The sequence below is a fragment of the Nomascus leucogenys genome, chromosome 8 (assembly GCF_006542625.1).
Source record: "Nomascus leucogenys isolate Asia chromosome 8, Asia_NLE_v1, whole genome shotgun sequence".
Taxonomy (NCBI): Eukaryota; Metazoa; Chordata; class Mammalia; order Primates; family Hylobatidae; genus Nomascus; species Nomascus leucogenys.
The window spans coordinates 7,116,796-7,142,696 of NC_044388.1; the positions used below are offsets into that span (position 1 = coordinate 7,116,796).

The 25,901-nt window shown below is 36.5% G+C and overlaps 1 protein-coding gene across 1 annotated transcript in view; it reads left to right on the top strand.

The window, feature by feature from the left end:
* Window positions 1-25,901, top strand: part of SLC9A9 (solute carrier family 9 member A9) — a 598,822-nt gene that overhangs the window by 158,806 nt on the left and 414,115 nt on the right. Inside the window, exon 5 of the mRNA XM_030816700.1 lies at window positions 6,477-6,592. Within this exon, the coding sequence (XP_030672560.1) occupies window positions 6,477-6,592 (116 nt within the window). The remainder of the gene's footprint in view (window positions 1-6,476; window positions 6,593-25,901) is intronic.

Below are 25,901 nucleotides of genomic sequence, written 5' to 3' on the forward strand. Positions count from 1 at the left end.
CCTAGACTGCCTTTCAAGTTTATTTAGGGCCCCAGAGGAATTTAGCCTGCAGTGGGGAGGCTTGGCAGAACTGAAGTTCTAATCGGCTGGGATAGGCAATTCCTCTCTGGCTAAGGCTGGTTTTATACTTCCTCTGTGGACAGGAATCAACTGAGTTCAGCTCAGTTTGGCTTTCTGCTGTGACAGCGCACCGCTAAGTTCAGTGCAATGTTTTACAATTGCTGCACTCTCCCTGTCCCAGATGCACAGATTCTCTTTATCCATGCTACACTGCTGCTGCCAGGAGATGGAGGAGAAGTGGCATTGGCATCTCAGGACTGTCTCCTACCCTCCTCAGTAACTCTTTTAGGTATATGAAGTCAAAACCAGATACTGTGAGTGCTCACCTGCTATTTAGTTCTTATTAAGTTGCTTTTTTTGTGTAGATAGTTGTTAAATTGTTATATTTGTGGGGGGTACAATCACTGGAGCCTTCTGTTCTACCATCTTGCTCTACCTCTATCTCAAAATATAAAGTATTTTAGAATAGGAATTATGTATATTGTTAATTATTTGTTGAATGAATGAGTCAATGTGTAAATTAATGAATACATGAATGAATGAATTTCACTAGGGGAACTTCCCAGTCCTATCCAGCCTAGCACAGTTTATGAGTTCTGAGAGGGATTGCCCTTAAACACATGCTTCAGAAAAAATAAAATGTGAGATTGAAACTATCAATAAAATCTGAACAAATAAGTAGGGAAAGGTATTTTCCCAAAGGACATTTGGGTATAGAATTCAGAAATCTAGATACAGATCATAACTTTCATGTTGATTCCAGCACATGTAGATCCTGGGTTTTCCTACTGCAGAGCAAGCTGCACATAGTGGCCTATTTCACATGATTTTTCAGTCAGGGATGTGGCTTTTCTGACAGTTAATGGGACTGGCCCACACAGCTTTGTCTCCAAACTGACAACTTCCTTTGCTTATCCCTAACCATTCAAAAAACTGCCTTTTCGGGTGATCTATTCATAATTTAGTGAAGGCTATTTTTAAAAAAGAAGAGGGAGGAGGAGGAGGATTCCTTTTAAAGAATACTGAGATTAAGGTACTATATTTTTAAATCATCCAAACAATTAAAACTTCTGGAACTTTTTGTATTGAAACATTTTTATAACATAGCTTTAAGCGTAGGGCTTTAATAGTGTGAAACTAGCTCATGAAATTTAAAATCAGTGTGTGCGTCATAACTCTAAATGAAATGAGTATGTTAAGCATTTTCCCAAATCCTCTTTTATGCAATGCCTTCTATTAGAGTAAAATTTATGACTGCCATCCTGTGAGTCTCTACTCTTTGAGAGCAGGTCATGGATTTCTGTCTTTATATGCACTATAGCACCAGCACTCTGTTTTTCAAAGGATATTACTAATTGGATATTTGTCGAAATCGATGTTATTGATGATTTTACTTTTTATGAGACAGTTTCTGCTTCTGTCCACCCCTGTAACCCAGGCTGTAACTAACCTCAGAGTGTCCACGGGAGGACATCTGACTCAGGTTTGCCATCTTCAGGGCATTGTATGCACTAGACTTCACCAGATTCCCTCGCCCATCAAATTGCATCTATCCTGTCCTGAGCCATTGTGCCTTCTATGAAGTGATGATAGAAAGAATATACCACTCTGTGAGGAAATGGTGACTGGTAATGGGTGCCTTCAATTTTTAGCCTCGCAGTTAATGTATTTATAACTAATTGGTTTTTAGTAATGACAATGTGCCAACAATAACAATAGCTACCATTTATAAGAGTGCCTGGCACATTGTAGGTGCATAGTAATTGTTGGCTTATTATAATTAGCAGTGATAATGGCCATTGCTATATTAGTAATAATAACAATTACCATATGAACTTGAACTGAACTGGGCTTTTTATTTTTATTTTTTGTATTATCTCAAGGAAATGACTGAAATTATAGTTATTTTAAGTCAAGGAGTTGATTTGGAGTAACTAAGTAATTTTCTTTCTTTTTTGAAAAAGCAAACTGTATGTGGGGTGTGTGTGTGTGTGTGTGTACCCACACACATGCATGTTTCTCCTGATTTCAAAAGCATTATAGAGTTGGCAGTTACGTATGTAGGCTTTGGTGTCCAGCTGCCTGGATTCATACTCCGTTTTGTCACAAGCCAATTCTGTGATCTTAGGCAAGTTAGTTAACCTCTCTGAGTCTTAATTTTCTCATTTGTAAAAGGAATAATTATAGAACATAGCTCATAGAATTATGAGGATTAAGTAACACAATGAATAACTATTGTGTCCATAATAGTACTCCCTGATGTACATTGTTCTTTGTTTTTTTTTATGGCTATTATTTAAAAAGAACTGGAAAAATGCAGAAAAGCAAAAAGGAGGAGTCATTTAATTCTCTTATATAACCACTGTTAGCAATAACATGGGGCTGTATGCGTCTAACTTTTTCTGTTTATATGTATGCCTACTTTAAGTATACTCAATTTTATAAAATTAGATATAATCATTAACTTGTTTTAATAATTTACTTTTCCATGCCCAGTATAATTTATTTTATATATCACTTTATAATTTATGTTATCAATTTATTTTTCTGTCTAATATATATTATTATATACAGTTTTAATAGTTGCATATTAGTCCGTCATCATACGTATTATGTTATTCATTCATTTGACATGTAGAAGATTGCTTTGAATTTTTTATTATTATAAAAGGAATCTTGATCTAAATTCACATCTTTTGGTACATATTTTATTAATTTCTTGGTATAAATTTATAGGAAACCATTTAATAAGCTATAGAATATTTTCTAAAATTAATGCTTTTAGAATAAATTGCCAAATTGGTTTCCATAAAAACTTTAATTTCATTTCTAGCAATAGTATATGAGGCTTCTAGTTTCCATGTAACCCTGCCATACCTAGGTAGTATATATACATACATTTTTTATAATATCCAATTTAATGGCTTCTGTACAATATGGAACAAGTCATTTTAACTCTGAGCCTCAGATTCCTAACGTGCAAAATTAACTAATGGGTATAGAATTCAGAAATATAGTGACAGATCACAAAGTTTATATTGATTCCAGAACCAATTGATATTCAATATCTGAACTGTAGTTCAAGTGACAAAGGGCCAAAGTGAAGTTGGGCTAATGCCAGAAGAGGCTGAAGGGATGAATACTGAGGAGCATTTCTCTGCTAATGCCATGACTGTCCAGAATGTCCCAGTGTTAATCAGAAAGTAATGTAGATAACAGTTACAATTTGAATTTCTGATTGTGTCTTATTGCTGTCTATCCTGCTAAACTGTGTGCCCCATGAGGGCAGGGATCTTTGTTTGCTCACTGATATAATTTATGCCTTTAGCACGGAGCCTGACACATAGTAGGGGATCAATAAGAAGCACCTTATACAAAAGTTAACTCAAGATGGATTAAAGACTTAAACATAAGACCTAAAACCATAAAAACCCTAGAAGAAAACCTAGGCAATACCATTCAGGACATAGGCATGGGCAAAGACTTCATGACTAAAACACCAAATGCAATAGCAACAAAAGCCAAAATTGACAAATGGGATCTAATTAAATTAAAGAGCTTCTGAACAGCAAAAGAAACCATCATCAGGTGAACAGGCAACCTACAGAATGGGAGAAAATTTTTGCGATCTATCCATCTGACAAAGGGCTAATATCCAGAATCTCCAAAGAACTTAAACAAATTTACAAGAAATAAACAACCCCATCAAATAGTGTGTGAAGGATACGAACAGACACTTTTCAAAAGGAGGCATTTATGCAGCCAACAAACATATGAAAAGAAGCTCATCATCACTGGTCATTAGAGAAATGCAAATCAAAACCACAACGAGATACCATCTCACACCAGTTAGAATGGCGATCATTAAAAAGTCAGGAAACAACAGCTGCTGGAGAGGATGTGGAGAAATAGGAACGCTTTTACACTGTTGATGGGAGTGTAAACTAGTTCAACCATTGTGGAAGTCAGTGTGGCGATTCCTCAAGGATCTAGAACCAGAAATACCATTTGACCCAGCAATCCCATTACTGGGATTTACAAAGGATTGTAAATCATTCTGCTATAAAGACACATGCATACCTATGCTTATTACAGCATTATTCACGATAGCAAAGACTTGGAACCAACCCAAATGCCCACCAATGATAGACTGGATAAAGAAAATGTGGCACATATACACCATGGAATACTATGCAGCCATGAAAAGGATGAATTCATGTCCTTTGCAGGGATATGGATGAAGCTGGAGACCATCATTCTCAGCAAACTAACACAGGAACAGAAAACCAAACACCGCATGTCCTCACTCATAAGTGGGAGTTGAACAATGAGAACACATGGACACAGGGAGGGGAACATTACACACTGGGGCCTGTTGTGGGGTGGGAGACTAGGGAAGGGACAGCATTAGGAGAAATACCTAATGTAGATGATGGGCTGATGGGTGCAGCAAACCACCATGGCATGTATATACTTATGTAACAAACCTGCACATTCTGCACATGTATCCCAGAACTTAAAGTATAATAATAATAATAATAATAAAAGAAGTATCTTTTGAATGAATAAATAAGCTGAATGAAGCTACCCTATACTTGTCAAGAGACTATGCACCTGGTAACCGGCAGTGTGCTGTCCTCTAGATAAGTGTGGGTGAGCTGCCATGAATGAGGCCTCTTAGACTTGCCTTTTCCCAGCTCCCATACTGTGTCCCACTGACAGTCTTTCTCAGATATTTAATACCTTCAGCCTGGTTAAGATTCAGCCTCCCCTTCTAGAATCCATGCTTTGCAAAGCAATGTTGGGCCCCTGTGCTCTAAACCATTATGGATTGGCTTAATAGTTCAATTCAGAGGGTAGAATTATTTCTAAGTTCTTAGGGATACTTCATTGCTGTCTTTTGGACTACCTGGAGCAACTAACTCATGGGATGGTTGAGGGTGTATTACATGAGATAACATATCATGTAAAATATAGAACTGTTGATCTAAGCAATACAGTGTGGTGGTTAAAAGCCTAGGCTTTAGAGCCAGACCTTCTCAATTCACATCTGGGCTTCACAACTTAATAGCTGTGTCCCCTTAAGCAAATTACTTAATCACACTATATTTAGTTTTCTTGCTAGAAATACAAAAACTATTACCATTGATGTGGGGATTTAATGAGTTAAAGCATGTGTAGAAGTAAAAATGGTAAGCAAATGTTACCTACTATTTTGATCATTATTTTTAGCCTCAGTGACCTCATTGAGAATTTGCTATGTGCCAGACACAAATATGTATTACCTCAGTTAATCCTTACAACAATTCTGTGGGCTATTACTGTTATCCCTACCTCATGCATATATTCAGGTTCAGAAAGTTTTAGTAATAACTTAAAATCATATAGATAGTAGATAGTAGAGCCTGGATTTAAATGCAGGTAGGTCTGAAATATTCTCTCATAGTGATACTTTTCTTGACATAATTTGAAATATCTGCATTCTTATTGACATTTTTAAATATCTGACTTTTAGCCTTTTTAGCTGTGCCCAAAACCTGAGAACTAACTTTAAGTTCACGTGAGTGTTTAAACATCCATCTGTTGGTCTGATGGTCTATAGTTTCTAAAAACTCTTACAGTTCTTAAATTACACTGTGATTCAGTTCACCCACCTCTCTATTTCCTCTGCTAGGATCTTAGCAAAATCAGTCAGTCAGTTAAATAATTAAATACCAATTAAAAGCTATAGGTTGGCAAATGATGACCAAAACAGACAATTTGCATGCCATGGTGTGGGCACAGTAAGGTTATATAATCTTTCCTTGAAAGATCACGATGCAACTGTTTCAGTATTCATTTTAAACAGTGAGCTGGAGTTATACATGCTCTAACCTAACAGTGCTTCTCTACCCAGTGTGGAAGTGTCCTGACACCACTAGCAGCAGAGACTCATCTATTATAAAGTGACTGGTTGAATGAGTGTCCTGTGATTGGCCAATATCCTTCTCATCACAGTGATGGACTTGAAATTTGAACCTTTTTCAGACACCCCCAGCAGACAAAACAAGGAAAACTGAAAAGCAATCCATTTACAGATGTCAGCACTGCTGCTGTGTTTTTGGATATGATTTGCTGTACCACATTTGACAGATTATTTTTTATATCTTTGAGATTTATCTTGTTTTCATTGGAATATACTATAAACTGTTGCATTACCTTTTACCAAGTGAATAAATTGTGATATTTGGTAAAATTGTCTTTCATAGCCAAGAGATTCCCGTGTACAGACAGCTAGCATGGCTGTCATGTGGCAGGGTGGTGGCAATTTGTGCATGACACATATTCAGGAAAAACATTAGCATGTGGCTTATGATAGCATGGGTTTACATGGGGTTCATCTTGATGTTTGAAGGTCATGTTTTTCTCTTCAACAGGTTAATTATGTATGGTTTTGTGAAGGCTATGATACATGCTGGCCAGTTGAAAAATGGAGACTTTCATTTCACTGACTGTTTATTTTTTGGTTCACTGATGTCTGCTACAGATCCAGGTAATTGCTCAAATAATATATTTTCTTCTTTTAAGAATCAAACATTTAAATTGAATGTTTCTCCCCAAGACCATCACCTGAGTCTATGTAATAATAATTTCTATTTCTCTTCACCTGCAGTTGACATATCTGTTAGTAATTACAAAAGAAAAGAAAAGGAGAATATTTTAGTAGTGCTAAAGAAACTGGCTAGAAAGTAATTTCAGTAGTGGGAGAGATCTTTAAAGTCATTATAGTTTATTTCTCTAGAATAAGCTTGTCCAACCAGCGGCCCATGGGCTGCATCCAGCCCAGGATGGCTTTGAATGCTGGCCAACACAAATTCATAAGCTTTCCTAAAACATAATGAGATTTATGCACAGACCTTTTTATTTGCTTGTCAGGTATCGTTAGTGTTAGTGTATTTTATGTGTGGCCCAAGAAAATTATTCTTCTTCCAATGTGGTGCAGGGAACCCAAAAGATTGGACACCCCTGCTCTAGAACATGTAGCCATTTTGAGTTATCATCCTGAATTTCTCTCCAGTGAATATATCTTCTCTTCTTTTGAGAATGATGCATTAAATGGTTTAAATATATATTTTTAAAAATTTACTATGGTACTTTTCAAGCATATCAAACATAGGGAGAATAGTAAATAGAATTGGCATATGCCCTTCAGCAGTTATCAAATATGGGCAATCATCTTATTTATACCCCCTCTGCATGCACTCTCTCTCATCATGACTGGATTATGTTAAAGCAAATTCTAGCAATCATATTATTTTCTTTGTAATTGTTTTGAAAAATGAGTATTGCCATTGTAAGACCTAAAAATATTAACAATCATTCTTTAATATTGTCCAAAATCTACTCATTGTTTTAATATTCCTAATCATCTTATTGTCATTATTCATTTGTATAGCAGTTTGTACAAATCAAGATCCAAACAAGGGCCGCATATTCAATGGATTGATATGATAATTGAGCCTCTTTTTATCTAGGAGTTTCCCTTTTATTTTTATTTTCTTGTCATTTATTTGTTTAAAAAAAGAGGTAATTTGTCTTGTGGTTGAATCAAATATAGTTCCTTAAAATATTCCTCAGTGCCCTGTATTTCTTATAAACTGATGGTTAGAGTCAGGTGTTTAAATCAGATTCAGGTTCAATTTTTTGGTATGATTACTTTAAAGGTGGTGCTGGGACCCTTCTATTGCATCACCTCCAGAGGCAAATAGTGATTGGTGACTCAGCTGTCAGCCTGATCCATCATATTATTGGATTGCTACTCTAGCAAAGACTACAAGAACACAACCTGTAGTTAAACAAGATGCTTTTATTACTCGTTGCAATGAAGGTGAATACCATGGGGAATCATGTTATGTCTCACTGGGTATTAGAAAGGACTTATTATAGGACTTGGGTTTATGTTTGGTTATTTTAGTGAGGGTTTAAGGCATCAGGGCTTTGGTCTGGATTCAATGCTGTCAGGAAGTGGGAATAACTCCAAGACTGGGCATCTTAGTTAAGTCTTATTTAGAAGGAGGAAAGACTCAATTGAGCCTAAAGCTACAATTGGTAAAGAAGCAGTGGTCACTCATAATAGCCAGGATAGGGGGATGTTTGTTCAGTTTTGTGGTTTGGACAATGTTCATCAACAATTACATAATAGTACTGTTTTTGTCTGGATCCATCATGGTCACAGAATAGCCTTGCCTGATGTCATTCTGTTAAGTTGTTTTTGTTCAACAGAAGAATGCCAAGGCCTAGCTAAGAGTATCAGGCCAGCTCTTGAATGTGGGTCTACTTTTCTCTTTCTTAGGAACATATAAGAATCTTTCTCAGCTGGGAGCAGTGGCTCATGTCTATAATCCCAACCCTATGGGAGGTCAAGTTGGGAGGATCACTTAAGCCTGGGAGGTCAAGACCAGCCTGGAAAACATGGGGAAACCCTGTCTCTCAAAAAAAAAAAAAATTAAAAATATAGCCTGGTGTAATGGTGCACATCAGTAGTTCCAGCTATAGCTACTTGGGAGGCTAAGGTGGGAGGATCACTTCTCAGGCCAGTAGGATTGGCACCACATAGTGACTTGTTATAAATGTAAAATCTCAGGCTCAACCACAGACCTAGTATCAGATGCTAGAATTTAACAGTATCCTCAAGAGATTCATATGCACATTAAAGTTTGCGAAGCTTTACATTTTAGAGTTGCCCATTTTATCCAATGGCTTTAGTACCCATTGATGGTTTTTGCTTAAGCCAGTATTTATTAGGGGTTACAAACTAGTGGTATGCTAATCTAATCCTACCTTTTGCACTTATTAGCTGGTGGTACTCTCCTTAATGAGGTAGTTTTCCAGTTCAATTATTTCAGTACCCAATGGTATAATTTAAGCAACAAAAGCAGGGCAAATGATCCATTTTTTCTCTTTATTTACTAATTTTCAAAATAATGTGTTGTGTAGCATCCTGCACATGTGACCAATGAGATGAGCTTTTAAAAACGTATCATTATGAGCACATGGATTTTTACACAGATGATATGTTTCAGTCTACTCTTGTCATTATCCTTTTTTCATGATCAAAAGATGCCATTTTTGACAAGTGGGAGCCTCTTCAAGTTTCTCCTGCATCCTTTTATTATAATGACAACAGTTTTCAATAGGTTTCTTGCTTTTGAGTAAGACTAGGTGTTTCAACCTTCTCTTGTGTATTTCCTGCACCCTACCTAGGAATTACCTTTCTTTCCGAAAGGCCTTGGCTTTTTCTAAGAGGGAAATTTAGTTAGAGACTGTAATCTGGGCACTAAGGGATTGCATTTCTGCTGGATTGGTAATTGTTTTTAGACCTTTTTTTAAAAGGAGAAATTATATCACATATTCATAATATTTTCAGTTAAAATTTAGTATTATAGGAACTTAAGTGCCTTGAATTTTTATTTTCATTTTTATTTTCTTCTGCCTACTCTTTTTCTTCCTACACATTAATATAATTTCCTACTTGCTTAAAACATATATTCTCAAAAGTATAATATATATACTGTTACTAAAAATATGATAACTAAAAACTGCTTAAGATTTTATTGTGGTTATTTTTAACCTTTGGATATATCCCACTAGTGATGTACAGTTAAAAATTATTCCCTTTTTAAAATCACTTGAAATAATTTCTCTGTGTGGTTGAGCCGCAAGTCAATATATATTAATGTTCATTTGTTTTATCTTGTTTTTAATTTTTAAAATTAGATTATATATAGGATTCTAAAAAGAAAATCACAGAACAAAATAAGAGAAATCTAGCTTCTCTCCCTGTCTCCTTTACCCTAAATTTCCAGTGATTTTGGTTGGTTTTCGGTTTACCCTTCTATTTTTAAATTTAAGCAAATACACAAACATGCACACATTCCACTATATGCTGCTATGCACATGGTTCTTCACCTTACTTTTATTTAATTAACAGTATTTTGGACATCTCTTCATAACAACATATAAGAATATTTCTCAGCTGGGAACAGTGGCCCACACCTATAATCCCAACCCTATGGGAGGCCAAGGTGGGAGGATCACTTGAGCCCAGAAAATTCAAGACCAGCCTGGACAACATAGGGAAACCCTGTCTCTCCAAAAACAAAAAATAAAAAAATAGTCTAGTGTGGTGGTGCACACCAGTAGTTCCAGCTATAGCTACTTGGGAGGCTGAGGTGGGAGGATCACTTGAGCCCAGAAGGTTGAGGCTGCAGTGAACTGTGATCACGTCACTGCACGCCAGCCTGAGTGACAGAGCCAGACCTTGTCTCAAAATAAATAATAATAATAATCTTTCTAATTATCTTTAGTAGTCGAAGAGTACTCCATAGTTTATTCAATCAGTCTTCTATTCATAGAAATTTGGGTTCTTTCTTCTGCAATTATGTATGGTGTTGAGATTAATAGCTTCTCACATTTTGACAGTGTTTCTTTGGGAGACATTTCTGGAAAGAGATAATGGTAAATGTATTTGTAATTTTCCTAGATGCCAAACTCCCCTCCATAAAATTTGTATCAGTTTGCATTCATACCAGCAAGGTATGACAATACCTGTTCTTCACAGTCAATGCAGTAGACAATAAAAACTTGGGAGGTTTATCCATATGAAAGGTGAGGATTTATATATCCCTACAGCATGGCTTAGTACTTCTTTTATTATGAGTAAGATTGTATGTTTGTATTTTTGTATTTTATTATGAGTAACATTCATGTAATTTATAATAAAAATTATATATTTATTTTTTTCTATTCATAAGATACCCTTTTCCAGTAGAGTCATTAGACTTTTACATTTCAATGTTTAGATGCCCTTAATATGTTAGGAATATTAATCTTTTCTCTGTCATATAAGTTACAAACAGTTCTTCTGGTTTGTCATGTTTTATTTTGCTTATGGTATGAGAGGTTGATTGAAAGAACATGAAATAAAACTGAGTCTTAGGTTTGGAACCCATGGTGTAGATTGAAGATCAGAGCCCCAGAGTGGTATACAGGGATAAACTGCTCTATCCCCAGGGTTAGGAATGGCCTGGTCACTATGTCATTGCTAGAAGATTTCACCCTCACACAGCCCAAGGGAAATGCAGAAGTCCCTTGACAGCCACTGGAAGCATGGACTCAAGACTCTATATTTTCAGCCTATCTGGCAAGTTAAGGTTGTTCTCTTCTGCCATACGTAGATATTCTGGCTTTCAGGGTCAGGCCTCACTTTGCATCACCTTTGCACAAATCTTCAAGTTCAGAAGCACTGCAACCAGCATTCCCTGGTCCCAACACTGAAGGCTGAGTTTGTTGCCTTCTATTGAGTGACTCACCTAGCTCTAAAAACAATTGAGTTGTAGTCAAGTGCTGCTCCTTCCGTGGCAGGTGATACCCCTGAAATTATGTTTAGATAACACAGGAAAACCAATTAAAATGGAAAAAAAAATCCAGACTGGGCACAATGGCTCATGCCTGTAATTCCAACACTCTAGGAGGCCAAGGCAGGAGGATTGCTTGAGGCCAAGAGTTCTAGACGAGCCTGAACAACAGAGCAAAACCCCATCTCAAAAGAAAGAGAGACAGAAAAGAAAGAAAGAGAGAGAGAGAAAGAAAAAGAAAGAGAGAAAGAAAAAGGAAGAAAAGAAAGAGAAAGAAAAAGAGAAAGAAAGAAGGAAAGAAAGAAAAGAAAGAAAGAAAGAGAAAGAAAGAAAGAAAAAGAAAGAAAGAAAGAAAGAAAGAAAGAAAGAAAGAAAGGAGGGAGGAAGGAAGGAGGCAAAGAGGTAAAAGAGAGAGGAAGGGAGGGAGGGAGGGAAGGAAGAGAGGGAGGGAAGGATCCAACTTGGTAAGATGGTTACTTATCTGCATTGTATCAAACACCTGAGTGGACTGAAGTTTTTAAAATACAATATTGGCTCATAACCATAAAGAGCGTCCTGGGGCCCAAGTCTACTTTCCAAGTTTGGCATGGACCAGCTGTGCAACTTTGGGCAGCCACTTAGCCTCTCTAGATTTTATACATTATTGGAAGTGGAAGATAGTATTTCTCATCACTTCCAACTTCTTTTTTTTTTTTAGCAGAAAAAACTGACTCTTCATCTGTAAAATAAAAAGTTTTAACGAAAGGTCTAATATCCTTCCAGATCTAACATTGCATGATTTTTATTCCTGTGAGACTGGTTTTTATTTTAAAACAATCTTTTATTTTAGGGAAAATAAAAGTCAACCCGAAGCCTGCTAACTTTATATTCTGAGGTTCCAACCTCAAATCAACAAATGCTAAAGATAACTCATAAAGTAGAAACCCACACATGAATAGGAATCCTTAAATTCTCTTCTTTTACTGGGAACTAATTGTTATATTAAAACATGCCGAACCCACTCTCTGCTAAATTGGTGCAATTTAAGATCTTCAACAACCTTAAAACACCTAGTTAATCTTACCCCACAATTATTCATTTATTGCCTAAATTATTGTGACTCCCTAATTTACGAGAGGAAACCTATGCTCTCCAGGTCTGACATTTCTTGGCCGTTTAAAAATTAATTCTTTCCCATTTAGCCTCAGCTAATATTAGCTAGGTGTTATTATTTCCTTCATATTCATCTTTTAATGGATACACATTTAGTCTTAAGTCTAATTCTTCTGCAGATTTCAGATTCTCAGCCAATTTTCGATTTAGCTCCATTTGGGGTTATTTGACTATAATTTGATTCATTTTATCTCCTCCTTTCCTTACTGATGAAGATCTTGCTGATGATGGAAAGGTCATCATCAGCACTTAACAAGTGGATAGTGAAAGGCAGAACAACCAAAGAGACAGTGTATGGAAAATGGCAGGACAGGGAAAGAAAGAAATACACAGAGGGCTCACTGAATGAGCCAGCTCTTCTTCTGGTGTGTGAAAAAAACAGAGACTAGGAGGATGGGGAATGGGAGAGGAAAGATAAACAAAACTCAAGAGAGCAAAAGCCCAAACAGCTGGAAATAGATGATTTGTTTAACAGCTCTCATTTTGCGATTAGCCAAAGCTTGTCAGGGAGCTGTCCAGCCTCATACTATCCTCTTGTCTTTTTCATTGCTGTCTTCGAATCTCATTTGGTAAATTTGACTATCCAAGATAACAATTTTGATTAACAAGTCAGAAATGTCCTTTCATATTGGGTAGGTGGTTAAAGAGGGGAGTCCTTAAGGCGTGTAAAGATATGTGGAGACACAAGCACGCCCATGTGCCTTGAACATACCAGTTTTGTGGCTGTTTTGGTGTATTTTCGCTTGTTGCTCCCTCCCCACCTTCTTCAGGTCTATGTTCAACCGTCATCTCAGTGAGAGCCTTTCTTGCTCACCCTATCAAATACGGCACCCCCTCGCCCAGACATCCCTAATCACAGAGCTTTCTATCCCCTGTCCATGCCTTACTTTCCTCCACATCACTAATCACTAATCACTATTGATCAATTTATTTAGTTGTTTATTTACCTATTTATTTACTTCTTTGTCTCCTGTGTGGGAGATATTTTTTTCTATTTTTCTGGATTTTTTCCTCTTTTCAGTCTTACAGTGCTGATATCTAGAACAGCGAGTTTTTAATAAATACCTGTTAAATCAGGAAAATAATGCAACTTGAGGAAGAAACTGCTAGGGCAAAGTGTGGAGTGTGGAAGGGCATCCCTTTTCAATTATGACATGTGAAGCAGTTGAGTATCCTAGGTCATCCTCAGGGATGAGGTGTCTCGTGGCCCCTGGAAGGGCAGTCTTCCAAGATGAGGGTGGGCTTCCAGCACATAGCTGCATTTCTAGCACGTAGCTGGACTTCTAGTACATAGCTGAGTGGCAATATCAGTTTCTGTCCACCAAAGAAGATATATTTCACTAAAACGAAGATATGTGCCTTTCCTCTTGTCCAACCATGTAGCAAATATTTCTTTCTTCTGTTTATCTGGTGGTCAGTGGCTGAACATTTTCCAGAGCATGCCAAGCTATGGTTTGCAGACTTGCAAGAAGCAGTTATAATCATGTGTTTTTTCTAAGCTGGAAGATGTTCAAACTAGTAGCTTCTTTTAGGAAAAGGAATAACTCAGCACATTGCATCAAGTATTAAATAATCACCCAGAAGATGCCAGAAACTCATCCTGGTATTTACGGAACTGACATTTCCTCCAAGGTCTTCAGGAAGCCACTCATTCAAGTACATGTGTTCTGTGCATTTTCTCGCTTCATCAATTTCCCTGTTTCCTATTTGGATTAGAGCGTCTTCATTTTACATAATGCAGCTGCATTGAGACTCAAATACAGCTGCACTATTTTGAACTCCAGAAGTATTAATCCAGTATTCAAAACTAGAAAAAAATTATTAATTCAGAGACTTGTCCAATTTTCCTCCTAGAGAATTAATCCAGGGTGTCTTGATTTAGGTAACATTAGATAGGGCACATTCTAGATTTGCTGTATCCGACATAATACTTAACGAGATACATGTTGCTACTGAACCCTAGAAATGTGACTAGTCCAAATTGATATGGGCTGCAAGAAGAAATACACCCTAGATTTCCAAGACATCATTTGAAAAAAGTGAAACATCTCATTAATAATTTTATACAGTATTAATTACATGTCGAAATAATATTCACTTAATATTGAGTTAAATAAAATATCCTATAAAATTAATTTTACTTGTTTTCTTTTTACTTCTTTAAGAAGACTACTAGAATATTTAAAATTACATACGTGCCTTGAGTTATATTTTTATTGGACAGCACTGCTATAAATATATATGGAAATGAAACTGTTGGAAACCAAAACCATGACCCTTAATAGAAATACCGTAATAATTTAAAATTGAGTATTAAGTTTGAATATGGTATTAAGTACAGATACAATGCACCGCATAGATTATGCCATTTGGTAAAATATAGGCAATTTATTTTTATGAGATTGAATTAACATGTCTGAGATTTTCTTTCTAAAATCTCTCCTCCCAGTCTCATTTTTCTGCTTTGATGCATAATAACCTATAAAACTACTTTACACCCAAGCTTCAGAAATAAAAGAGAGTAAATATCTGTACAATTCAAATATCGTATATGTGCCATTTAAACCATGAATACTGTAGCCTCTGATTTGGGGACAGTGGATTAAATAAACTCCTGTCCAAATGTCTCAATTGTATTCTTTTTGTAAGAATGTAAATAAGTTCTTAAATAAAGCCTGACAATCTCAGCATTGTTTTTGAAATGCCCATTACTGTTTTATCTTATGTAACATGTCACAGGTTCAAGAAACTTGATATTTATATTATGTTAGCGTGGTTTCAAAGTATGTTGGCACATTTAACATTCCTAAATTCGGTAGACTCAATATCAAAAGTAAATATTTATCTAAAATGAGTAAATGGAGACAACCTGCATAGCCAGCTGGAAAATACAGTCCATAATTTTTTTCATCAAGTTTAGATTTTAAAAATCTATTTGATGTAAATTATTAGTTCAGTTCTCTCACCGAACAAGGCAACATACACAAGTGCTTAATAGGATCTACTTCTTTATCTGTATCATCATCAACACTAGATAGTATTTAATGACTAGATCATCACAGATGTTTCACAATATAAAAGGCCCATTGAGTTCTGCACGGTACATAATAAATACTTATCGAATAAATAGAGCAGTCATTGAACATTGATTAAGAACACTGTTCATGGTGTGGGACAGTCATGTTTAAATCTTCATTTTATCTGACTCACTTGGCCTCAGTTACTCCAAATATAAAATGGGAATATAACGTTTATTTTAAAGGTTCTTGATAAGGATCAAACAAGATAATATGTCTTATTTTTATTGTTATGTTGTCATCATTATTTTTATGCTGCACTAAGATGGGGCTGCTACTTTTCCATCAGTATAATACAGTGAAATGTGTGCATTTCTGCTTGTATGCATGATACTAATGAATTTCCATGATTCTTCCTACCTGGTTAGTTCTCCCGTGACCCACTACATTCATTTGTGGGTTGCTTGTTTAAAGTTGAGAGTGTAGTATATGTAATGTGGTAATTTTACTTTGAATAAAACACAAATATAATTTGACAGCTATTCTTATAGATGAGAGGTAGTAATTTTTAAAAGCAAATTTCAGGCATTGTCATTTTACCCCTATGTACTTTGGTGCGCATCTCAAAGATTAAGGACATGCTTCTTACATATCATGAAGCCACTATCCAACCTAAAAATTCTTCCATAATCCATTGGTATCATCTAATAACCAATCCACACTGAAATTTTCCCGACTTTTGCCCTTTGCCTTTGATAACCCAAACGGGTTTCACAAGTGATATTTTGTTGTCTCTTCTCTGCTTTCTCCTTTAATCTACAGCAGTGCTCCTTCCTACCTTTTTAAAAAATGCTATTATTGAGAAAATTGGGTCAGTTCTATAAGATGTACCACATTCTGGATTTGTCACTTCCTATGGTATCATTTAATTGTTCCTGTATCCTCATATTTCTGTAAGTGAAAGTTAGCTTCAGAGAGTCCTGATTACTTAGATTCAAATTCCTCAGTTTTTGTAAGAATATTCAATAGGTGATGCTTGATCGATCACATTGCATAATATTAGAAGTCACACAATGACTTTTAGTTTAAGCTACTACTTATATCATCTAAATGGAATGTACAGATCTTATCTAGACCCTTGGTCAAATAATGCACCCATAAATAAGCTACCATTTTAAACATATAATTTTAAATATAACCACAATTCCATCATCACACCTAAAACATTAATAGTAAATTTCATGGTAGGCAAAATAATGGCCCTCCAAAGATGCCCATACCTTAATCTTCAGAACCTGTGAATATATTACCTTAAATAGCAAAAAGGGATTTACAAGATTGATTAAATTAAGGACCTTGAAACGTGGAGATTACCCTGGATTATCTGAATGGGCCCAGTTTAACCACATGGGTCTCTAAAAGTTGTAGAACTTTTCCTGGCTGCAATCAGAGGAAGATGTGACTCTCAAAGAAAAGGGCAGAAAGATATGATGTTGCTGACTTTGAGGATGGAGGAACGGGGCTATGAGCCCAGACATTTGGGTGGCCTCTGGAAGTTGGAAAGGGCAAAGAAACTGATTATCCTCTTGTGCCTACAGAAAGAAATGCAGCTCTGCTACCATAATTTGATATAACTGAGACATGTGTTGAACTTCTAATGTACAGAAATATAAGATAAATTTGCATTATTTTAAGTCACTAAGTTTGTGATAATTTGTTACACAAAAATGACAAACTAATATAATTTTAAATATTATAAAATATATAGTTTAGTTAAAATTTCTCAACTTATACAAATTTTTATAGCTGCTTTCATTGATCCAGACAATGTATGCACAATGCTTTTAGATATAAAATGAATGACTTAAAATAATAAAATTGTAGGATACTTTTGTGGAAAGAGCTACTTCTTTTAATTTACCACCCTTGTTTTATAAAAGAGAAACTAAGGTTTAGAGGTGAGTGACTTGGCCCTAGGACAGTCATTTCAAAACTTAAATTACAATCACTTTTAAAAAATTCGTGAAGGTCAGCAGTGGATTCTGGGAAAGTATTGACCTTAACTTGGCTTTCTTGCCCTTTATTACTGTAATTTATCTGATTTTCCTAAGGCAAAGAGCTGTTGGTTCCTATATGCAACTGAGTGCTGGTGAAGCATGGAGCGTTATGCAAACCCTACAGAAATAACAGATAGTGAGCTTTCTCTACCATGAGTAGCATGAGCCTCTAGATACCAGTTTCAAATAAGTCTTTAGATGGAGACTGGAAGACTATGAATCCTGAAAAGTGGTTTGGGTTGTGGAAATATGTGGACGTTGGTGGTAGGAAGGTGGCAGTAGCTGACATTAGCCTGCATGAGTGAATTTGATTCTTTGCTTACTGGGTAAGGGACCTGTCTCCTCCAGGTACCTGAAGGTACCTGCTTCTCCGTCACTGGCCTATCTTCTGCCACTCACAGGACTGCTATCACAGAAGGTAGTCCAACAAACAGTCTTAAACTCCAAAAAGCTGACAAAGAAAGATAAAAACATATCAAGACTTTTCAGCAGCCTGAGAGCGGAAGATTGGTCAGAATAAACGGAGCACACACCCAGGAAATAAATTCCTGAAATAGTTAGAATATACTTTGACCAACCTTATAAGAAATCTTATAAAAAGAGCTCAGCAATGTTAGTTGCACATGGTCAAAAATTCTGTTCACTAATATATTCCCAAGGCCTAGAATATAAGCTGACTCAGAGGAGACTATCAGTAAATACTTGTCAGATAAATAAATCCATCAAAAGAATAATAATGCTAGTTAGACAGAATATACCATGAAAGTGAGAGTGGTACAATATCATGAAACCCATTAACATAATCTATTACATCAATACATTATAAGAGAATAAAATATGTAATCATATCAGTGAGGAAAAGACATTTAATAATATGCAGCAGCATTACTAATAAAAATTCTAAGTAAAAAGGAGAAAACTATTTAAATATAATTCAAAGTATTTACCAAAATCTAATACCAAGTATTATTCTAAATGAAAACTTGAAATTGGATAATTCAAGAAGGTTTTATTTATAGAGGACTTGTTGCAAAGTGCATTTGTAGAAGAATTACAAAGAACAGTGCAGGCATCTGGAGCTTGGGAGTAGCCAAACAGTTGCCACTCTTAGGTTCAAAGCAATAAGAGGAGAGTGTGGTCGTTAGAATTCAGTGGGAGAAAGCTTGTGGGATATGTCACCTGGTGCCGAGCAATGACCTTCTGTTCAGGGACACTTTTAGTTCAAGGTAGCATTTCAGAGGGAAAATGTCAGGGAATAAGTACCTAAGTCTCCATTCTGCCCCTCGTCTGATCTCTTCTGGGGCTTCTCATTGGTCAAATCCAATCAGAAGCTAGAGGGCATGGGAACCTATTGATGTAGTTCACGTGGTCAGTGTCCCAAAGGAGAGAGTGTGTAAAGGGAAAAATGGAAGATACTGGCATAGAAGTTCTAGCAAATTCAGTAAGAAAATGAAAGAAAATAAAACATTGCATAAAAGTAGAAATTAGGAAATAAAGCTGCCATTTTTGTTGATGTTACTCTATTTAAAAAAACTATTAGAATTAAAAACAAAATTTCGTGAGGTGCCAGAGTATAAGATAAATATACAAAATCCAATAGCGTTTAAAAAATTTAGCAGCAAGTTTCTAGAAATAAAATTCAATATCTATAAAACTTACAACTATTTGATACTGATTTTAATAAAGAATAAAGGTATAACATTTTAAGGTATATAAAATATAAAACAAGATATGAACAAATGAAAAGTCATAACATGCTCTAGGATGGGAAGATTTAATTATGGACATACTTTATCTTTTTCTTCCTCCACGACTTTTTTCATGGACTACTTTTTAAACAATGAAAAACTTCAGCAAACTATATAATCCCTGTTACTTTTCATAAACCTCCCAGCAGTTTCTAAATTTTTCATTCTATTCGAATACATCATTCAAAAATGTTTTTAATGTCAGTTTATGTGTGACATTCTTTCCAAAGCCTTTTATGCCTGAAAAATTTTCCTTATACCCTCATATTCAATAGCAATTTGTTTAGACATAAAAGTATAGATTCAAAGTTATGTTTTTTTTTATTCTTTCAAATATTGATTTCACTTCATTTTTATTTTAATCTAGAGGTGCTCTTATTATCTATATGTTGCACCTCTATTTTTATCTCTCGTGTCTCTTAACATTTTAAAATTGTACTTTTATCTCTTCAATCTTTCTTGCTTCCTGCTGGAGGAGTTCCTCAATCAGGTTTCCCATTATCTAAATTATTTCTTCAGTTGTATCCATTATCCTATTTATTCCATCTATTATAATTTTTTTCCAACTGCTATGTTTTTCATACCTGATATTTCCTTTTATTTAACTTTCTTCTGTCTCTTTAAGTGTATTTAGTATACTTATTAAAAATGTTTTATATATCTATTCTAATACTTCTGTATTTTGTTTGTTGATTTTCTCTAAGTTGTTATAACCCTCAGGTGTCTAGTTATTTTTCACTTTTGCTCATGTTCCTTTAGGAGTATCAACTACTGAATTGGCAATACATATTGGAGAAGGGCCTCAAAAGTAAAGTTATCATTTTCATTTGCTGTCATCCCACTAATCCAGTGTAGTGATGTTAAGCCTCAGAACACATTAACTTTGGAGACATTTTTTGCTTGTTACAACTGGGGGGAATGCACTACTGGCATTGGACGGGTAGAGGGCAGGGATGCTGCTAAACTTTGAAAACACACTGGACAGCCCCCAACTGCAGGTAATTGTCTGGTCTAAAATATCAATAGTGCCAAGGTTGAGAAACCCTGCCTAGCCAACTTCTCAGGTTGGGGTTTAGGCCCTAAGGGAGAAACAACATTGATAATCCATTAGCCTAGGATTTGTAGGGAAAGAGAATGCCTAAGGCTGCTCAGTCTCTACCTGTTCTTATCAACTCCTTACCTCACAAGACCATTTGCACTGATCCTGACATTACCCCCACGAACACCTGCCCCAGTGTTTAGCCAGTTGTGTACGCTTTGTGTGGCAAGGAACTTATGCAATGATTACTCCATGGAAATGCAAGTAAGCCAAATGACAGAGCTTAAACAGTTTTTGTTTGTTTGTTTTCCTAATTTGCTTTTTTTTAACTGCTGTGTGTATCCACCCATTGCCGGATTTGCTGCACTCTTGCCACCCCCCTCACCTCTTTCCCACACACATCAATCCAAAACAGTGCTCCTTCTCCCTAGGGATTTCTCATGGCTTTTGTTGTTGTTAGTTTCAATTCCACTTTTCTCTATATGCTTTCTTCATCATTGACTTTGTGGAAGAAGGGCATTAGCCGATGCTATTATAGTTCACCATCTTGGTGATGAGAAGAAAGCTTTCATAAAAATTCTGCTTTCCTCCAAATTCATGTAAAAATGTAAGGTAATTTCAGTGAAAACTTACCTCTTTAAACATTGAAACTGGATAAAATTATCTTAAAGCTTGTAAAGTGGAATAAAAGCATGAGGTAACCTACCTGATCAGATGCAAGAATATACCACAGTGCCATTATAATCAAATCAATGTGGTATTGGCCTAGGAAGCACAAGACCAGTAAAAAATAATAGACCAGTAAAAAATTATAGATCCAGGCACAGATTTCATTGAAAAATGATAATTTAACAGAGGTGGTCTTTCAATTCAATGGGGAAATGATGGTTTATTTAACAAATGGTACTAGCACAATTCACTGGCTATCCATTTAGATTATAAAATTGAACACATATAACCATTTTCAAAAATATATTTAGAAGAATTAAACTGTAAATAATGAAATTTTAAAAAACTACTACAAGAAAATCTGTAAATCTATATCTATAGATTAAGGATATAGAGACTCTTCTTAACAAAGAATGGAAAACCAGAATCTATAAATATAGATATATTTGAATATATAAAAAGAAAATATATGTAAGTAGAAAAGACACCATAAACAGTCAATAGATAGGCAACACACTGGGGAAAAATTATTAAAATACAGAGGACAGAATATTACTATTTCTAATACACAAAGAACACTCTAAAATGACAATCTGGAAATAAGTAGCAGAAACACTGACAAAGACTATGAAGAGGCAGGCCGGGCGCGGTGGCTCACGCCTGTAATCCCAGCACTTTGGGAGGCTGAGGAGGGTGCATCACGAGGTCAGGAGATCCAGACCATCCTGGCTAACACGGTGAAACCCCATCTCTACTAAAAATACAAAAAATTAGCCGGGCGTGGTGGCGGGCACCTGTAGTCCCAGCTACTCGGGAGGCTGAGGCATGAGAATGACATGAACCCGGGGGGCAGAGCTTGCAGTGAGCCGAGATTGTGCCACTGCACTCCAGCCTGCAACAGAGCGAGACTCCGTCTCAAAAAAAAAAAAAGACTATGAAGAGGCAATTCATAGACACACAAATCCACTTGTGCCACAAGTGCGAAAAGTTATTCAAACTTCCAAGAAGTCATGGAAATGTAAATTACAGTAACAGCATATCATTTTACCCCTAGCAGTTTGGCAACAATTATAATACCAAGTAACAGTCATTGCTGGCAGGGATGCAGGAAAGAGTGGACTTTTACACGTTTCTAGAGAACGTTTAAATCATTAACAGACTTCTGGAAAGCAATTTGGCAAAGCTATTATACCTTAAAATATACAGCCCCTTTTGACCCAGCAATCTGACTCCTGGGAGGCTATCTCACACAAGTAAAACCACCAGTTCTTAAGGATATATGAACAAGAATGTGTACTGCAACATTTTTAAGATGATAGATTGTAGGACATCTACACAATATTATATATCTATTAAAAAAATAAATTAGTGCCCTTCCAGTTAACTTGAGAGTTTTCCAGCAGGCATTGTTGACTATTTAAAGTAAAATGCAAAAATGTATATAAAAATATGATTCACATTTTTAAAAGCAGTGGTCACCCCTATAAATTTATGCGTAGATAACTCCCATGCATGTGTATCTGTAACTTTTATATTGAAAAGTGGGACTTGTGAGGTATAGCCACAGAAACTGCTTTTTTTTTCTCCCAGTGTCCCCTTAAAAGTATTGTGTGGGACTACTCCTTTCCGACTTGCTGGATAAAAATATTTGGTTTGTGAGTTGTAATCACAGACTCAACTCAGTAATGAACATGTGCAGTCCCATGTAATAATGCAGAGTGAGAGTCAAACAGTAATCCACTGTGTCCCCAAACTCCATGTGTGTCATCTTAAGCTGTCTGATGGTCTAGGGGAAGTCTCTTTTCACAGGCTTGAGATGTGCAAACAACCCTCCCCATGTGGGAGTTGAGATTTACAACTCATAAGTAGTAAAAGAACTCCCTTCACAAATCTTTACCTCTAGTCTAGGGTCTTTCACATTCTTCAGTGGCAGAGCGGTTCAATGGAGTCATGTAACTGGTTTTCAGACACGTGCTGGATTTTTTTCTGTTTTGTTTTGTTTGTTTGTTTGTTTGAGAAGGATTCTTGCTCTGTCCCCATGCTGGAGTGCAGTGGCGTCATCTCGGCTCACTGCAACTTCCGCCTCCTGGGTTCAAGCGATTCTCCTGTCTCAGCCTCCCCAGTAGCTGGGACTACAGACACGCGCCACCAGGCCCAGCTAATTTTTGTATTTTCAGTAGGGACAGGGTTTCACCATGTTGAGCAGGATGGTGTCATTCTCCTGACCTCATGATCCGCCCTCCTCAGCCCCCCAAATTGCTGGGATTACAGGCATGAGCCACCACACCCAGCTGCTTTTAAGATTGTACATCTCACTCCATAACATGTGTTTTTGTTTTGTTTTTTCGTTTTTGCTTTGTTTCTCATTTTAAACATCTAATTTAACATTGTTACAATTGTGTGTGTAATTGTTATACTGAGAATTTTAGTATAAAGAGAAATTGGTAGGACATATACTAGGCCAGGTGTCCCCAGCCCCCTGGGCCACAGACGGGTACAGGTCTGTGGCTTGTTAGGAACCAAGCTGCACAGCAGGAGGTGAGTGGCAGGCCAGCAAGAATCACCACCTGGGCTTTACCTCCTGTTAGATCAGCGGCAGCATTAGATTGTCATTGAAGTGTGAACCCTATTGTGAACTGTGCATGCGAGGGATCTAGGTCGTGTGCTCCTCATGCGAATTTAATGCCTGATGATCTGAGGTTGAACGGTTTCATTCCGAAACCATCCCCACCTCGCCCTCCTCCGCATCCCCCACAAGAAACCTGTCCCTGGTGCCGAAAACATTGAGGACCTCGGTACTGCATTGTAAAATTGGGTTACCTGGGGAGAGAGGAGATATGAGTTTAAGAGAGGAAGAGGTGGAAAAGAGAGAGACATACCAAAAAGGAAAAGCAAAAACACTATTAAAGCAAACGACTAAACAAAGAGTATGCATATTATGATCATATTGATGGATTTATGTGGAAACACATCTGTACACTTGAAAACTTCAAAATTTCATAAAAATGAGAAAATAACCAATCATTTTTATATCATATTAGTAAATCACTCTGAAGTATAATGAGAAAATCTTAAAGGAAAATCTTCAAACTCAATATGATATTATGTCTGCCGTGAAGTGAAAAAAAAATGAAAATCAATGACTTTTCATATTACATGTAAGTCACACATCTCTGCTTGCTCCAGCGGCTAAAGTGTGCTAAGAATCCCAAGTGCTTGATAAAGCCCTGAGCCCTCGTTGTTGGCTTTCATAAGGAGACTACTACTGGCTCATGTTAATTGAATTTAGAAAATTTACTGTGGCATTATCCTGTCTGGTGCCTAAATTAAATGCATGGATGATAATTCGTTTACTGAAATTAGAAGCCAGGAGGAATATAGGTACAAAGTCAAAGTGTCTGTTTAGCTAATGTTTTGCCCAACCAGCCTGCGCTTGACAAGGGTCATAGCACTATGCTATTTTTATTATTGGGAGTTAGGAGACCTCAGGTCTAGTTCAATCCGTTACTATGCACAGGGCATATTCCTGATGTGCAGGGAAAATTCAAGGTGGCCGCTTAAACTTTCTAGGCCTTATTTGCCTAATACATTCCTAGAGGAATTAGATGATTTTTAAGATTACTTCTTGCTCTATATTAGTAGGTTCTCCAATGTGAGTGAACGTAAAACTCACTTGGAGAGTCTGAAAGTACTAATTGGGGGTTCTGCCTCCTGAAATTCTGATTCCATAGGTCCAGGGTCAAGTCCAACACCCCATTTCTAACAAGTGTCCCATTGATGCTAGTAGCACTAGTCCACAGCCCTGATGAATATAAAAACTGAATGAAACATTTGCTTTTCTGAGTAAATGTCATGAATTATTGAGTTGAAGGAGGCTTGGAACTGATATTTTTAATCTGAAATAGATATCATTTATTGCACTGGTAGAACCTGTATGTAATTTCAAGGGTGCACATCTTGCATTTTATTATAATTATAATAAACTTCCCTTATCATATAGTTCCTCCTCAGAGAATGTGAACTGCAGGAGTCCTAGTTCCCAGTAGAAAGTGCTGTTAGAAAACCTCTGAGATTTCTACCTCTGGGAGTAGTATCCTCTTGAGATGCCACCAGCCCTGATGTCTCTTGTTTGTCTCCCTTGCCCAAATAAGCTTTCCTAGCATGTACTACCTAAAATCACAGCTAGGTGTCGCTCTAATTCTGGGGCGCACTGGTTTCAAGGGGAAGTGTGAACCCGGGCGCTGGCACTGCTCGTGTGTTTGTGGGTGAAAGCATCTAAGAGAGGCCCTGGGAAATTGCCTGCATAAAAGGATCACAGTTAGGGATGTCTCATAAACTAATCCCAAGAGGAGCCTTCCACTAAAAATAAAATAAGCACGTAATAAGGGTAGAAAAATTTCCTAAAAATGAGGTTGGGATTGGTGGTCAGAGCATCCTGGATATCAAAAGTGTCTGTTCATTAAGGCAAGATTAGTGTCATGGGTGAATGGAGCATCACAGTTTAATGCTTTAACTAATTGGAACCTCACTTTCCACTTCCTTAAAATAGAGACTATCAAAACCAAACAAAACAGAAAGTACCTTCCATTTCTCCAAAGAATTTTTGTCAGATCAAATGAAGTGCTGTATAGAAAATTATTTGTAAATTGCTAAGTGTTTTAAAATTTTATTAACAGTGAATTCTTCTCAGGCACTTTGTTGGATTTTTAGATAACACTATCATGACATTCTTATTTATTACTGAACATAAAATTTCCAGATAC